Here is a 16,931-nt window from a genome sequence, read left to right on the forward strand (position 1 = left end):
CAAACGCACAGTGAGACCAACACAACTCCCAGCAGAAGCTCTGTCACTCCACTCAACAAGGAGACCAGTGACCCCAAACCCTGGGGGGGGGGCGGTGAAGAAGGAGGGGCCTCCCCCCCCAGGCCCTGCCAGCCCCTCCCCCGGCCCTGGCACCCTGCTCCCTGCCTGACCCAGGAGATGGTCACTAAGGGCTTTTAAGCTGCAGCCGCCAAAGTCAACTCAGCCACATCTAAGCCCGTTCTGTTCTGTCTTTTACCCAAACTGGATGCGCCTTTTCCTGACACTGAAGATGCTGTGGGGCCCGGGAGCACTGGAGACACCGCTCACTCCTTCCGTCAGGGGCTTGTCTCCGCTCCCTCCATCCGGCCCTCACCCCAACCCTGGGCCCAGCTGCGCGGAGGCCTCCATGAGAACCAGGTGACAAAGCCTGTGTCCGCCCCTTGGGCAGCAGCAGCAGAGGGCGCTTAGGGGTGGCAGAGGAGGGGTGTCAAGGCCACACCAGCCCTGGGCAGAGGGCAGGGGCAGCCCTGACCTGTCGCACAGGGACCCCGCAGCCACGGCACTCAGTTCTGTGGGCCCTGGGTCCGAGGAGAGGACACAGCTGGAGCCCCGGGTCCCAAAGCAGGGCCCGCCTCCCTCTGAGCATCTGCGGGGTTCCCACCAATAGACCCAGGCATGAATCTCCCACGGTTCTTTGCCAAGCGCTGCTGCCCAACCTCCCAAACACCCGGACCCCCGTGGGCTGCGCAAGGGGAGGCCACCCGGCACCCCGGCCACCAGCCTCCCACGACCTGGGTGCTCCAAGCCCACTTGGGTCCCAGCACAGGGCCCTGAGGCCGGGAGACCTGACCCAGGAGATCACTGCATCCTTGCACTCGCCAGGGCCTGAGGCCAACTCCTTCACGCAGAAGCGTTTGCGGAGTGCCTGCTGTGTGCCTGGCCAGGCTAGGCTGTGGGGACAGGGCTGGCTGGCCACTCTGGGGAGCTAACAGCCAGGCCGCAGTGCCCACTCTGGTGGGAGGAAGGGGGATCCACCCAGGCCCACACAGCCATCCGCCCTCCCGTGGGAAAGGTGGGGGGCTGAGCTGTCCACTGTCTTTGCCTCACTGGGGATGGGGGCATCCTGGCTCTTTGCCGGGCTGGGGCAGGGGTGTGCTGCTCTTTGCCTAGTCGACTCCCCGTGCTGGAGCGACCCAGCCAGAGGCCCCCAGTGGGACAGTGAAGGGTTAGTCAGGAAGCAGCAGGACTGCCCCACGGAAGGAGAGGTTCTTCTTTGGTCTCCTTTCCGCACGGGAAAGGACTGCTGGCGCGGTGGGGCTGAAGCCAAAACTGCTGGTTCATGGGACCCTAACTCAAGGAGGGGCAGGCCGGACCCCGACCTCTCAAACCAGTCCCCACCCCGCCACCTCCCACCCCCGCCCCGCTCCCCCGGGCGCCTCTGCAGCCGCCACCCCCGCTCGGGCAGGGACTGCGGCAGCCCAGCCCTGGGCGGGCAAAGGCGGGAGCAGGGGGAACCCGGAGGAGGGCGGAAGCCCCGCCCGGGACCCTCCTCACTCTCCCGGGGGGCGAACGGGGAGGGGTCCTTGGCGGTGCAGGCAGCCTCCGGCGCGCCGCTCTCAACACCGGCCGCAAGGCTAGCCCCGCCCCCAAACGGGGTCAGCCGCGCGCAGGGTGCCCCTCACCCTCCCAGTGCATCCCCCGCTGCCCCCGAATGCGGGCAACCTCCCTAAGAGACGGAGTCCCCGAGAACGCCCTCGGGGGTCCGGTCTGCCCCCAGAGCCGCCAAAGAGAGCACCGCCTGGACCCCCACCCCGACCCGCGCGCAGGTGTCTCCCCGCCTCCCTCCCGCTCTGGTGACACTGCGGCAGCGCGCGGGCGGGGCGCCCCGGGGGCGGGGTCGCGGGGGCGGGGCGGGGCGGGGCGGGGGCGGGCGGGCGCGTTGCCATGGCGGCCCTGCGCGCGGAGCCTGCCCGGGAGCGCGGAGCGGGCGCCGGCGCGCGGAGCTGCCCGGCCGGCGCGGGGGCCGCGGGGGCCGCGGAGACTCAAGGCCAGTCGGGGAGCGGCCGCGGACCCTGCGCAGATCTCGGGCGGCAGGTGCGCCTTCGGGCCCCGGGCGCCGCGGCGCGGGCGGTGGCCGAGGCTGTGGCGCCGCCGGCGCGCCCGAGGATGCAGGCCATGGACCCGGCCGCGGCGGATTTTTATGAGGAGGACGGCAAGGACCTAGACTTCTACGACTTCGAGCCTCTGCCCACCCTGCAGGAGGACGAGGTACCCCCCCCATGGGATCCCCACCATCCCCCACCTAGGGGTTCGCGGAGAGTCCCCGGGGAGAAGGCCGCCTGCCCCCGGCGGTCGGGCAGCAGGGGGACCCCGCAGCTGTTCTCACAACCCCCCTCCCGGCCTCGGACATTTTCTCTTAGAGGGGACAGGACCCTCTGGATGCCACATGGGACAGCAGCGGGTGGGCTGTCGCTGCCAGAGTTGGTACCCTGCAGCGTGGACCCCCGATTAGAGACCCTGGGTGGATGAGTGTGGGGGCGGGCGTGGGGACAGGGCCAGAGCTCTGCGTTCCCCCTCGCAGTGGCCCTGGGAGGTCAGCGGGAAGCTGCGGGGCGGCAGAGCCCAGTCAGGCCAGACTGTTCAGGATCTGGGGGTGGGGCCCCCATGACTGAGGGAGGCTTCCTGCGCATAGGGGACAGCAGCTGCCTTCAGTCAGGAGCCCATGTCCTGAGCCTCCCCCCCCACAAGGTGCAGAGGGCTGAGGTCTCTGTCACATGGGGCTTCTGGCCACTGAAGAGGCCAAATGCCCCCAGAGCCAGTCTGCCTGTGACTCTGTCAGAGAAGCTGTGGGCACTGGCCCAGGTCTGTCCCTGTAGCTCTGACACCCCCTCTGTGTCCCCACAACTGTGGGCTGGGGAGGAATGGATAAACTCCATGGCCCATGAACAAGCCAGTCTCTCCCCCCGAGAAGTGGCCCCCAGAAGATGCAGCTGCTCCCAGAAGTCCCTCTGGTCTCGCCAGGCTGTGGGATGGGTGCCAGGGCCCTCCCCACTCCCAGTGGCCACGTGCCCCCATCTGTGGGTGGGGGCTGCTGTCACCGTGAGGCTCATAGCAGAGCACTGCCATGGTGCCCCGACCGTGCCTCTCTGGGCAAGCTGGCCGGCCAAGCAGACCAGGCCCGTCCCCGCTGGACTAGAGGGGCTCATAAGGACCGTGCCTCTGGCCCCAGGCCCCCCTCAGCTGCCCACGCCCCCCACCTCCCCAGCAGAGCCAGTCCTCCAGACAGAGGGGCTCAGGCCCTAGGAGCGGGAGCGGTCCTTCCTGGTGGCAGTGTGCCCAGGGCTTGCCCTCCCCCGCCCCCCCGTGGCCTGGATTTGGCTGCGGAGAGGAAAAGCAGAGCTTGGATGGAGCTTGGATGTGGCTGTGATGGAGAGAAGGGGCTCCCAGCCCACAGCCTTCAAACCCTGCCCCAGAGGACGCATTTCTAGTGTCTGTCGGAAGAGTCCCTTCCCACCCAAACCGCCCCCGTGGCCGACACGGGGTGTGGGTCTTCACACAGAGCCTTGCTGCATCAGCCGCCCCACGGCGTCCCCTTGCCTGGCACGCTGGTGACTCGTGCCAAGTGAACAGGACAGATAGAGCCGGGTTTGGACCCTGAGCCTCAGTCCAGAGCCCGCTGTCTGTCCTGCCGCTCTGCCCTGACACCGTCTCCTGGTAGCAGTGTCCCCAGTGCCCCTCTGGGTGTGAGCAGCCTCAGCTCAGCCAGCGCGTGGGGCCCGAGGTCCCCTCCATTCTGTGACCGTCATCTCCAGGTGAGGTGGGTGGCCGCATCCAGTGAGGAAGTTTGGGGGCTCCTCAGCCTTCTCGCAGCCTCTCTGGGTGTGTTCTCACGAGACAGGAAGTGTCCCTGGGGCTGCAGCCAATGGCCTGTCCCTGCTGCAGACTCATGCTTCCTGCACGCATTTGGTGAGGTTGGTGCTGAAGGTTTTAAATCTCCACTGGGGACAGGTGGCACTGTGCCTGCTGCGTAGTCAGGTGGTATCGAAGAGCCTCCTGTGTAAGAGAAGCGAGGGCCCTGCAGGAGGACCCCCTGCAGGGAACCGTGGGCGAGGACAGCAGGTGGCCTCCAGGGAGGGACAGTGGGCACCAGACCTCAGACTGTACCAGCCGCATGAGACACAGGCATTTGCTAATTACACAGCTAATTATATCAACTGACTGTACAGTGAGCTCAAGACACAGAGCCCTGCAGGACCCCCCGCCTCCGCAGGAGCCCTTGGAAGGCGCCTCCTCCACTGGACCCCAGAGAAAATGCATTTGCTCGTGAACCTGGGAAGATGTTCCGTGTCATCAAAATCAGGGAACGCCAAACACCCCCCGCGTGTGCTTTTCCACAAATGCCAGGTTGGCAAGAACCAGAAAGCTGGGCTGCAGCCCGAGTTGGCAGGGAGCTGGCACGGCCGCCCTCCTGAGCTGCTGCTGGGAGGACGAGGTGGAACAGCCTCTTTGGAAAACTTTTGGCACCAACAGTGAAGGGGGGGTACTGGCACCTGTGTCCCAGAAACTTCACTTTGGGCACATGTCCTGGAGACATGTGGTCGGTGGGCGCCAGCGGGAGAAACTGGGGCTGCAGCCGACCCTCAGGCGTGGGAGTGGGTGGCCCTGCCCAGCGAGGCCCAGGAGGTCACAGCCACCTGCAGGCAGCACGGGTGCATGGGTACAAAGGCCCAGGATGGGGCCTGCACAGTGCAGCTGTGGGACCGGCAGACGCCAGGCCATCGGGAGGCAGGTGGTGACACAGGCCTCCAGGTCCCCAGACCCCCGAGGGGTAAGTCCAGTGGGCACCTCCCAGCACCTGTGGACTGGGAGCTGGGCTGGGCCTGGGGGTCTGAAGCAGACGGGGGTCTCACAACGGGGGCCCCTACGCAGGATACCCCCACCGTGCCCTGGGGGTCTGTACAGAAGTGAGCCGCTGGCCATGGAGAGGGGAGGCGAGCTCACGGGGTGACCCTTAGGTGTAGGGTGGCAGGCAGGCCCTGACAGCTGTGCGCGGAGCTCCCCAGGCCTGGGCTCTGGTGGCTGGGAGGGTGCTGTCCTCAGGTCCTGATGACAGTGACTGGGGCTTCGCGTTGGTGGGACCTGCTAGCATGTTCCAAGGCTGAAAAGATTCGTTGCTCTAAGAGTGCATTTGAAATGTGCAAAATGACTTTTGGGTCTCTTGGCCGGTAGGCACCCCCTGCTCACAGTCTACGTCTGAGTGGGGCACAGAAGCCCCTGAACAGGGCACCCCTTGGCCATATCCTGACAGTGGCCCATGGCGGGAAGTGGACACTGCCCTCGGGAACGCAGACTAGGGACAAAGGGGGCCCTGGGAAGTCAAGTCTGCCTGCCTCCCTGCCCCCCTGCCCAGTGGCAAGTGGGGGGACCACTCTTTCATGACTCGGGTGGTCCTGCCTTCAGGCAGCGCCCTGCTGGAGCACGGTGAGTGGTGGGTACAAGCCCCATAGGCTGGGCTGGATTGTGGAGACACTCTGGGCCTGCCCAGAGGGTGGGTCTGTACCCGGGAGATGGAGTCACCGGAGGCTGGCTAGTGATGCCCAGGTCAGGCCATGTGGGCAGTGGCAGGAACATGTCTCCCTAGCCTGCAGCAGCCCCCTCGTGGGGGCTGGGCACAGGGCTGGAGCGCGGGCTCCCGGAGAAGCCGGCTTCTCTCCTCCTAGGCCGCCACCTCACCAAACATCTGCCTTGGCCTGTGCAGCCCTGCAGGCCTCCAGACACTGTCCACCTGCCTGCAGTGACACTCAGGGCCCATGGGGTCCCGAACTGCCCCTCGAGAAAGAGCACAGACGTGCAGGGCGCCCACCAGCTCCCGCCCGTCAGGACTGGAGCTCTGCAGGGCCATGGGCGGGGGGTGGGGGGGGCTGAGCAGCCCACACGTGCCTTTTAGCCAGGGGCATCCCGCACTCCCCCCTCCCTACTTGGGCTGCAGATCCAGGCAAAGGAGAGCCAGGGCAGGGGGGACCGGAGGACAGGTGGCAGGTCCCAGAGGGAGGCAACCGTGAGACCAGGTCCAGGCCCCCCATCACGTGGGAGTGCTTCCCTCAGTGAGTCGGGGGCCTGCAGCATCCCTGAGCTCCGTCCCAGAACCTGCTTCAGCTGAATCCGGCCTCCCCATCGCCTGGTGGGGCTGCGACTGTCCTGCCTGTGGGGGGCCTTGGCCGTATAGAAGCAATGACTCAGGACCCATGGAACTTACCCCTCAAGCCACGTGGAGAATCCTCCCAGCGGGTGCTCCCCCTGAATAGATGCTCCCCCAGCAGGTGCACCCCCAGAAGGTGCTCCCCCAGAAAGTGCTCCCCCAGCAGGTCTCCCACTAGTAGGTGCTCCCCTGAATAGGTGCTCCCCCAGAAGGTGCTCCCCCAGTAGGTCCCTCACCCCCGTGAACAGGTACAGGTCTCTAGCTTCCCGGAGGAGCTTCGGCCTCCCCAGGACATCTTCCCACTGGGCAGGGGTGGCAGGGGCCTGGGCCTGAGCAGAAAGCCGTTCCCTGGGCCCTGAGACACCCATAGGCCCTTCCGCTGGCAGCACATCCCTCACAGCCCGGGAGCTGGCAGGGCTGCCCCTGGTGCGGCCACAGCCTGCGGGAGAGTCGAGGCCCCGCAGTGGGCCCGTCTCAGATTCACCCTCCAGACAGCCAGGCCCCAGAGCCCTCAGGCTCTTTATTAGGGTAGGCCTCTGTGTGTTTACACGCGTGTGCGTGTGTGTTTGCGTGCCTGCGTGTGTGTTTGTGATGCCGAGACGCCTCTCTGACCAGGCCCCGCAGGCACTGCTTCTCCTTGAGGAGCCCTGCGTGGGGTGGGGCAGGCAGGCCCCCAACTTGAGCCGAATCCGAAAGAACTGCATGGGTGACCATTGGGGACGCAGCAGAGAGACGGGGATGAGGCTTCCGGGCTCACCACGCCCTCCGCCGCCCAGGCTGTCGCCGCTCTGCTCTTTGCTCTGGTTCCTCCTCTGAAGGGCTCGGTGCCCGCTCCCCGCAGGGCCCACGGCGGTGTCTGGAAGGCCCTCGGCATGCAGGCCCTGCAGGCCCTTCTCCTCTCCGGTCTGGACCAGCCCGCCCCCGCCTCCCCTCGGAAGGAGCTGGGGGGCCCAAGGGTGAAGTCGTGGAGCCCCTCCCCAAGGCGAGAGGGGAGGGACAGAGGGACGGGCCAAGGCACGCGGCCGCCCAGCCCCGGTCCCCCCTTGGCCGAACGCGCAGCTGCCCTTCACTGTCTCCTTCCTTCTCGGTTCGAACCCTCGGCCCCCTGTGCTCGCTGTGGGGCCCGAGCCGTGCAGGTCGAAGTTCAAGGGCGGGAGGCGCCCCATTGCTTGGCAGTACTTGTGCACAGTCCCGTGCGCTGGGGGTGGAGGCAGAAGCTGGATGGTGGCAGAGGTGGGGGACCCCTCTCTCTGCGCCCCAACGCATGTACCCTGCCTCCCGCCACCACCAGGCCCAGCTTCAGACACACACACACACACACACACACACACACACACACACACACACACACACGGAGATGACCAAGGCGCCACGTGGTAGGCCAGGAAAAGGCTGAGAGATGCAGGCGTCTGGCATGTGGGCGTGTGTGGCGGTGCGTGTGAGCCTGTGTATTGTGCACTCATTGGCAAGCGTGATTGTGCATGTGTGACCTGCCTAAACACGTGTGCGTCTGAGTCAGTGGATACACGGGAGTGCGTGTTGGTGTGTCCGTGTGTGCACACACACAACAGTGTGTTAATGTGCTGTGTGCACACACGTGAGCACACGTGTGAGTGTGAGTGGGGCTGCGCTCTCGTGGTCGGACCTGGAGGCTGAGCCTGGGGTCGGGGAGGGGTGGATGGCCTGGGGTCCAGCTCTGCAGAAGGAGCCACTAGGGCTGCGTCGTCGGGAAGGGGTGTGTGGGGGGGGGTGTGGGGGTGTGTGTGTGTGTTCTCAGACGTCACGTGACCATCTTAGGCTTACGCCACATTAGCTGTGCAGGCAGCTCCCCTGAAAAGGCTGGGCCTTGTGGCACCAATTCCCTGTCCCCAGGCGCCTACGGCCGCACACCTGCTCACAACCTGCTCACAGGAGGTGGAGCTCTGCGCCTGCCGAGCTCCGTGCCGAGCCCGTGGGCCGCTGGCCGTGGGCTGTGTGGGCCGGCGCGTCTGGGACAAAGGCCTGGGTCCCGGCTCCAGGAGCAACTGATGTTTCAGCAGATGCTCTGCGGCCTCTGGCGTGCAGGGACCCCTGGAGAGATGGGGCTGGGTTTTCTGAGACCGGGCCTAAAACCCCGTCCCCGCGCCGTCGGCTTCCCGGGGGTTCGTCTCAGCGGCGGGGTGTCGGCCTCGGCCGAGGGGCGCGTCCCCGGACCCGCTGCCCCTCCGCGCGGCTCAGTGAGGCCTGTCTCGGCAGGAGAATGTGTCCCTGACCGACGTCCTCTCCCTGCGCGACGGCGGCCTCAGCGAGCAGGAGGCCTGGGCCGTGTGCCTGGAGTGCAGCCTGGCCCTGAGGAGTGTCGCCCACTCGGCCCTCTTCCAAATCCTGTGCATCACGCCCGACACCCTGGCCTTCAACACCAGCGGGAACCTGTGCTTCATGGAGCAGCTCAGCGGTGAGCCCTCCCGGCGCCGGGGTCGGCGGCCCCGTGGGGACCGCAGGTCGTGGCCGCAGCCTCGGCACACGCAGCCCCCCCCAACTAGGGAGGCCCGAAGGCCGCCTCTCCCACCCGAGCCGCCCCCCTCCCGGAAGCCAGGCCAGACCTCGCTTCCCCGCCTTGGAGCCACGTCCCGCACTCCGGAGGAAGGCGGCTTCCCGCTTCGGCTGCTGCCGCCTCCGAGGCTGAGACGTGCACCCTCCTTCGAGGAACCCAGGACGGGGTGGGGGCGCCCGGGGAGGCCCGGCTCTCGGGGCTTCCGGCCGTGTGACCTGGCGCCTTCTCTTCCACCCCCCAGACGACCCCGAGGGAGCCTTCGTCCCCCCGGAGTTCGACGTGACGGGGAACACCTTTGAGGTAGGTGGCAGCCAGGGCGCCAGAGCCCCCACCCCCAGCCATGCCCTCCGGAGCCGAGGCTGCTGGCCCCCCAGCAGGGGGGGGCCCTGCCGTGGGCGGCTGGGCCCCGCAACCGCCTCTGTCTGGTGGTGTGTGTGTCGTCCAAGGGTGAATCACTGCCTTTAAGATGCTAAAGGGCCTGGCGTTTCCCGCTGGGGCGGGGGCGGGGGTAGGGGGGTGCAGCTCCTCTGGGGGCGTGAGGGGCGCAGCGCACAGGCTGGGGAGGCTCTCGGCCTCTGGACAGGCACCCTCGCGTGTGGGCGGCAGCCCTGGCCTCGGAGCCTGCTCAGCGGGGTGGACACGGCACCCCCCCTCCAGGGCACATGCCCCAGGGCAACAGGCTGCCCTGGAGAAGTGGGGCCAGCAGAGGCCGAGCCTTCGTGCTGGTATCTTTCTGAAAAGAGCCTCATGCTGCGTGTTAGCTTCTGTAACTTTCTTTTACACGGCTGCCCCTGTGTAGCTTACACACTAAGCACGTGTTGGGTCTTAGTGACGGAGGCCGGCTGGGGCTGGTGCTGCTCTGCGCGGCCTCCTGTGCCCGTGTGTGCGGGCAGAGCCTCCCGGCCGGGCGGCAACCTCACTGCCGAGCAGGGCAGGTGACCACAGCTGATGCCCGAGGGGTTCCCCCAAGGGCACTCCCACCGGCAACCCCACTCCTGCAGATCCAGCTCGGCCCCCTCTGTGGCCTTGCGGGTGCTGGGTGGGGGGTCCCTTAATGGGAAAGCCCATTTCTATCCAGTCATTAGGCTTTTCTCCACACACTTTCACCTGCTTCGTCAGATTTGCACGTGTCACGTCCAGTCTGTGTCTTCTCACTTCCCTTAAGGCAGCCGTCCTCCAACGTTTTGGTTCTTCAGATGCTTTATACCCTAAAATTTTTGAGTCCCCAAAGAGCGTCTGTTTGCGTTACATCTGTCAGTATTTACTGCTCCGCAGATTAAAACAGAGAAACGAAATACCATTTGATATCACTTATAACTGGAATCTAGTATCCAGCACAAATGAACATCTCCACAGAAAAGAAAACCATGGGCTTGGAGAGTAGACTTGTGGCCGCGTGACGGGAGAGGGAGGAGTGGGAGGGATCAGGCGCGTGGGCTCATCACACCCAACTTAGAAGGGATTTACAAGGAGATCCTGCTGAGTAGCATCGAGAACTATGTCTAGATACTCATGTTGCAACAGAACAAAGCGTGGGGAAAAATGTATACATGTAAGCGTACAGCAGGAAAAACATTAAAAAAACAATCAAACAGAGAAACACATTAAAAGCTTACTTGTTAATTCATTTTAAAAGAACGATCATGAACCTACTGCATAGTAACATGTGTCACATACTTTTATGAAAAATGACAGCATGTTCCCCCTGCAAACAGTGGGAAGAGTGGCCTTGCTTTAGGTGTTTGTGACTCTTGAACACGTGGCTCCATGGAGGCCTGGATCCTCCCGGCGGCGGCTGCGTTCAGTCTGCAGTGACGGCCCGCAGCCCCGGAGTCCCCTCCGCGTGTGGTCATGGACCTACTGAGCCTCGGGAACCACACTTGGGGAAAAGCCGCCTGGAGGCATCCCCCCGCGGAAAAAGCTGCTGGTTTCTAGTAGAGCCAGGTTATTGTTGGGTCGTTTGCACCCTAAGACTCCTTCCCAACCTCAGGGCTGAACAGATATTTGCTGACGTTTTCTGCCAAGAGGTTGAGGGGTTTGTTCTTCGTATTTAACCCGCCGGAGGTTGGTTTTGCCCACAGCGCGAAGGAGGGACCCGGTTTCTACGCAGATAACCGTTTTTCCCAGCTGTGGATCGGCTGGCCTGGGCACACGCCACCTAAGCCACACGGACCCCAGGGCCAGACAGGACCTCTGCGCTATTCGTGCCCAGCTTCTCGACGCGCCCAGCATCAGGGCACGTGCCCGCGCCCGGTCCCTTTCAGAAGTTGCCGGCTGCTCTTAACTCTCTTCTTCCATGTCCGTTTTCTAACTAGCGTCACCTTCCCTAAAAGTCTCTGTTGGCGTTTTGACCAGAGTCGCGCCGAATCCACAGATTAGGTGGGGACACTCCACACCCTGTAACACGGTCGTCTCCGTAAACGCCTCGTGTTTACCTCTTCATTCATTTAGCTCTCATTTAATGTCTCAGCAGCGTCTTTAAAGGTTTACTGTAGGGAGTTCCCACTGCGGCACCGTGGGTTAAGAGTCCGACTGCGGTGGCTCAGGTCACCGCGGAGGCGCAGGTTCAGTCCCCGGCCCTGCGCAGTGAAGGCAAGGAACGGACGCTGCCGAAGAGGTGGCTCGGATTCCACCCCAGCAGGGACCTCCCACGTGCCGCAGGTGTGGCCACAAATAAAACTAAAAAACAAATGAATGAATAAAAGGTTACTGTAATTTTTACTTGGATGTCCTTAACCGGTTTATTCTCGGGAAAGGGCTATTTTCTGATTCTCGTCTTTGTAATCACGGTTCTGCTTCTCGTGGCTGGTCTGCAGAACTGCAGCTCGCTTTAGCGTCTTCATCTTACGTCGGCCGTCTTGATAAGTCCTTTTGTTATTTCTAATAACTTATAGGTCTCGTGGGTTTCCATGCACCCGATCAAGTCACCAGCAGAAGGTGGCAGACAGTGCTGTTCCCACGTCAAAAGGTTTGGTGCCAAGTTTGCCTTCCTGCGTCGCACACGTAGGCGGGAGCAGTGGGCGACGGGGTCAGCGGTTACTCCGGTCCTGGGAGAGTGCCTCCCCCTCCCCGTGCAGGTGACATGTGCCTCGGCTCCCGAGGTCCCCGCTGAGCCAGAGCATTTCTTCCATGAAATGCTTCTGCAGCCTTTGAAATAATTGTGAAGATTTTAGTATTTGGGAGTTCCCGTTGTGGCTCAGTGGTAAGGAACCCAACTAGTATCCATGAGGACATGGGCGCCATCCCTGGCCTCGCTCAGTGGGTTAAGGATCCGGCGTTGCCGTGAGCTGTGGTGTAGGCCAGCAGCTGTGACTCCATTTCGACTCCTAGCCTGGGAACTTCCATATGCCACAGGTGCAGCCCTAAAAAGACAAAAAAAATTAATATTTCTGCATTTATTTTCTAACAGTAAGTCATCCTTTTCTACTTAAAGAAAACTAAACTGGCTGTGTCTTTTTTTTTTTCCCTCTCTCTCTCTCTCTTTTTTTTTTTTTTTCCTTTTATGGCTGCCCCTGAGGCATATAGAAGTTCTCAGGCCAGGGATTGAATCTGAGCTGCCGGCCTACACCACAGCCTCAGCAGCAGAGACCCTGAGCCGCATCTGTGACCCACACTGCAGCTTCGTGGATCCTTAACCTGCTGAGTGAGGCCAGGGACTGACCGCACATCCTCACAGAAACAGCATTGGGTCCTTAACCAGCTGAGCCCCAAGGAGATGCCTGTCTCATTCCCGCGTCTGCTCTGCCAACGCCTGCTTTGGGTCTCTGTGTATTTTTCGCAAGTGGACTGGTAGTTTTCCATTCTGTGGGTGTTTCTGACTGGCGTTGCCAGGATCATCCTGCTCTCGGCAAGTGTAAGGGTTTATTTACGTCACAATGAGATGAGCTGCTCCTTCAAAGTCTGGTCAGACGTACTTATGAGGCCATCTGTTTCCTTTGAGCAAAGATTTTTAACTGCTACTCTATTTTCACTAGTTCTAGGATTTATCTGTTTTGTGTTTCTTATTGAGTCGGCCTTTTCATAAGCTATATATTTCTGAAAATGAATCCATTCTCACCTGTATTCTCAAGTGGCAGATGGTATTTTTTCTTAATCCTGCCTTATCGGGGGTCTGGCCCCTCCACTCACTGGGCAGGTTCTTTCTACTTTCCGTGGCCAGGCTTCCAGGGGAGGGTTGTATTTTGCTAGTTTTGTCGACAGAGGTCAGCAATGGCCATCCATGAGGGAACGAAAAGCGTGTTATCTGAGCCAAACTGAGGACTACGGCCCGGGAGACGGGTCCCAGAAGCTCCTGAATCGCGTTCCCCAGACTGCGGAATGGGAGCGCGTGGCTCAGAAAGACCGTGACCAGGTTACACACGTTGTTTGGCAGGAATTAGGACTGGAGCCGGCAAGGCGTTCGGTGCTTGTTGAGCAAGGATTGGGTGGGGTCCAGAACGGCTGCACGGTCACGAGGGGCGCGCCTCCGGTTGCCGTGGCAGCTGCTGGATTGTGCTCTCGAGAGAGAGCGGCTGGCGGTGTCCTCCAGGCTGATACAGCTCAGAAAATTCCAGTTCTTCGTGAACCACGTCCACGATGGCCGCTCAGCTCCTCCCTGGATGCCTGCACCACAGTGACTCCGGTTAGGTTTTAAAGCCATTCTCTTCTTTAAGGGTGAAAGCAGGTGAACAGCGTGCGCTGGACGGGCTGCTCGATCAGCAGGGTCGAGCCCCATCAGTCGAGCCCACCCCCCATCAGTCGAGCCCGTGTGGGAGTTCCCGCATCAGCTCTCCTGAGAGCCGCCGTCACCAGGCAGCACCTCCTGAGCCGGCTTTGTTTTCTTCTCCATCGATTCTGCTCTTAGGTTTCCGCTTGCTTCTTGCGCTTGTCTCGAGTTCGGTGAGTCTCCCTGACTTGGGTCGGACGCTCAGCTCATCCGTCTTGAGCTTTTCTCCTCTCGTCTTGGGGTTCACAGCCGAAGCTGAGAATTTCCCCAGGAAACCCCAGTTTTGCCACATCGTATTCACAGGGTCTTTCACGTCTGAGTGTTTATTTCGCTTGGAATGTCTGCAGAATGAACGGGCTGGGTTCTCCTTCCTTCTTATTTCCGTGCAGGCAGACCTTGCCTTACGGCGCTTCCCTGTGCTTTGCAGATGCTGTGCTTTTCATGAGTCGAAGCTTGGTGTCAGCCTTGCATCGAGCGAGTCTGTGGGCGCCATTGCCCACTGCATTTGTTCACTTTGTGTCCCTTGTCACCTTTTGGTAATTCTCCGTCCATTTCAGACGTTGTTAGTTTTGGCGCATTTGCTCTGGTGACCTGGGATCAGCGGGCGCTCCTCTTGCTCCTCACTGGCGATGGTCACCCTCGGACTTGCTTGGTGGCAGACAACCCGAAGGTGTGTGCGTGCTGACCGCGCCCCTCCCCGGCGGTCCCCCCACCCCTCTGCCCATCCTCCGGCCTCCTTGTTCCCTGGGACGTAAGAGTCATATAAGTTGGGCCAGTGAAGACGGTGCAGTGGCTTCCAAGGGTTCCCGGGAAGGGCAGAGTCGTTGGTGTTCACTTTAAATCAAAGGCCAGACGGGATGAAGATGCATGAGGAAGGCGTGTGGAAAGCCAAGGCTCCTTGTGCCCAATATTGGCCAAGTTGTGGACACAAAGGAACAGTTCCCGAAGGAAGTCGGAAGTGCGACTCCAGGGAACACTAGACAGTAAGAAAGAGAAGCCACCTTCTTGCTGAGATGGAGAAAGTGTGAGCGGTCTGGACAGAAGCCTCGTCCAGAGCAAGGCCCCAACTCTCTCCAGTTCTGTGAAGGTTGAGGGAGGAGAGGAAGCTGCAGAGGAAAAGTCTGGCGAGTTCCCGTCGTGGCTCAGAGGGTTACGAACCTGACTAGTATCTGTGAGGTTGCGGGTTTGATCCCTGGCCTCGCTCAGTGGGTTAAGGATCCGGTGTTGCCGTGAGCTGTGGTGTAGGCCACAGACGCGGCTCAGATCCCTCATTGCTGTGGCTCTGGTGTAGGCCAGTGGCTACAGCTCCGATTCGACCCCTAGCCTGGGAACCTCCATATGCCGCGGGTGCGGCCCTAAGAACACAGCAAAACAAAACCTTCTGGAAAAGAGTCACCATTCTAGATGCCAATAAGAACAGTTGTGATTCATGGGAAGAGGTCAAAGTATCCACATCAACAGGAGTTTGGAAGAAGTAGATTCTGACCCCCGTGGATGACTCTGAGGGGTTTCAGACTTCAGGGGCGGAGGTCACTGCAGATGTGGTGGAAACAGCAAGAGGACTAGAATTAGAGGTGGAGCCTGAATATGTGCCTGAGTCGCTGCATCTCAGGATAAAACTGGAACCGATGAGGAGCTGCTTCTGAGGGGTGAGCCAAGAAAGGAGCTTCTTGAGGTGGCACCTGCTGCTGGTGGAGGGGCTGTGAAGACTGTTGAAATGACAGCAAAGGATTTATTTAGACCATTACCTAGGGAATTCCCGCTGTGGGTTAAGGATCTGGCATTGCCATAGCTGTGTCATGGGTCGCAGCTGCAGTTTGGATTCGATTCCTGGCCCAGGAGCATCCATGTGCTCTGGTTGCAGCCAAAAAACAAAAAGGAATATTACAGAACTTGGTAAAGCAGCAGCAGGATGTGAGAGCAGCGACTTCGAGTTTGAGAGAAGTTCTGCCGTGCGTGAAACGCTGTCAGCCAACAATGCCCGCTTCAAAGAAATCGTTCACGAGAGAAGAGGCACCCATCACGCGGCACGTTCCGTGTTGTCTCCCTTGAAGAAATTGCCACCCAGCCCCAGCAGCCACCACCTGATCAGTCCGCAGCCCCTGGCACCAAGGAAAGAGCCCCCACCGTCAGAAAGAGGTCAAGTTGTGGAAAGCTCAGATGACGGTTAGCGGCTCTTTTAGCAGCAAAGTACTTTTTAATTGAAGTGTGTACACAGTGCTGTTACACACGCCCTGGACCAGACTACAGGATAAACATAGCTTTTCTCCGCACTGAAAACCAGAAAGTCCCCGCGACTGGCTTTGCGGCCATTCTGGCTTCCTTGCGGTGTCTGGAACCGAAGCCGCGGTTTCCTGTAGAAACCCGTGTGCAGAGGAAAACGCACCCGCTCGGATGAGCGCCCAGGCCGCACCCCTGGAACCAGCATCCGGAAGGAAGCAGTGCATGCAGCACGTAGTCACCACAGAACTTTCTTCTCAGCAGCCGCTTGTCAGCTTCAAACACGTTACGAGGTCTTCTCTCTTTCCCTCTGCCTGGACCCGACTGTGGGCCAAGCGCGCCCATGTACGTGCACCTGTCACCAGCGTCGAGGCCGGTCGCGTGTTCTGCGACGACGCCTGTGCGCAGCAGCCGCAGCCCTGCTGGCTCACCGGGTCTTCGGGGGTTCGGGGAGGTGGCCCGCACTCCCTGCAGAGGCTCCTTTTGTGGAGGGAGCCGAGTCCCGCAGGGAAATGAGCCGCCGGCCCCCTTCCAGGCGACGGGGCTGCCCAAGTGGCAGGGGCGTACCCGGGGCACGGGGACAGGCAGGCCTGGGCGGCCCGTGACCGCGAAGGGGATGGGGGCTGTACTCCGAGCATCCTCCGAGGGACCGGGTTCCCTAGTCTCTGATGCCTCCGTCGTGTCCATGGGGCCCCGAGCAGGACGCCACCGTGGACCAGGCTTGTATTGTCTGTGGATGATGCGTTTGTGGGCCTGAGATCTCCGGGGGACTCTGGGGAAATGCCAGAATAAAGGCTGCAGAGGGGGGGCAGCTGGAGACAAGAAGGCTCCCCAGATGAACAGGTCGCCTTCGTGTTCGTAGCTTCCCGTCAGAGGGAAGCAGAGACTGTGCCGGCACGACAGCAGCCGCAGAGCCGGGGGCCGACGGGGCGGGCAGGGCCAGGTTTGTAAAGGGCACTTTCCCAAAGCCGCGCCGACAGGACTCGAGAAAGAGAGGACACGGCCTCTGTTCCCCACCCCACCCCCCCGAGTCTGTCTTCCATCTTTTCTGCGACAGAGTTGACGCGGTCGTTTGAGGCCTGCGACCTCCTGTCTGATGGACTCACATCTCTCCCAACTTTGCACAGCAGCTCGGTTCACAGCTGCTCACTAACCGCCACCTCCTGGTCGCGAGAACCGCAGGCTCTGCTCTCCTGGCGCCTCTGAACCAGACGGAGCAGAGTTGCCAGGCCGTGTGGTCGACGCCAGGCACCGCCTCCTCTTATAACTGGGGG

At 61.6% G+C, this 16,931-nt stretch overlaps 1 protein-coding gene across 1 annotated transcript in view; it reads left to right on the top strand.

The window, feature by feature from the left end:
- KNDC1 (kinase non-catalytic C-lobe domain containing 1) overlaps positions 1,999–16,931 on the top strand; it is a 55,970-nt gene continuing 41,037 nt past the window's right edge. The window contains 3 exon segments of the mRNA XM_013994153.2: positions 1,999–2,268; positions 8,435–8,633; positions 8,974–9,032. Of these exon segments, the coding sequence (XP_013849607.2) occupies positions 2,167–2,268; positions 8,435–8,633; positions 8,974–9,032 (360 nt within the window). The 5' untranslated portion in view covers positions 1,999–2,166.

The sequence above is a fragment of the Sus scrofa genome, chromosome 14, assembly GCF_000003025.6.
Source record: "Sus scrofa isolate TJ Tabasco breed Duroc chromosome 14, Sscrofa11.1, whole genome shotgun sequence".
In the NCBI taxonomy this organism is placed as follows: domain Eukaryota; kingdom Metazoa; phylum Chordata; class Mammalia; order Artiodactyla; family Suidae; genus Sus; species Sus scrofa.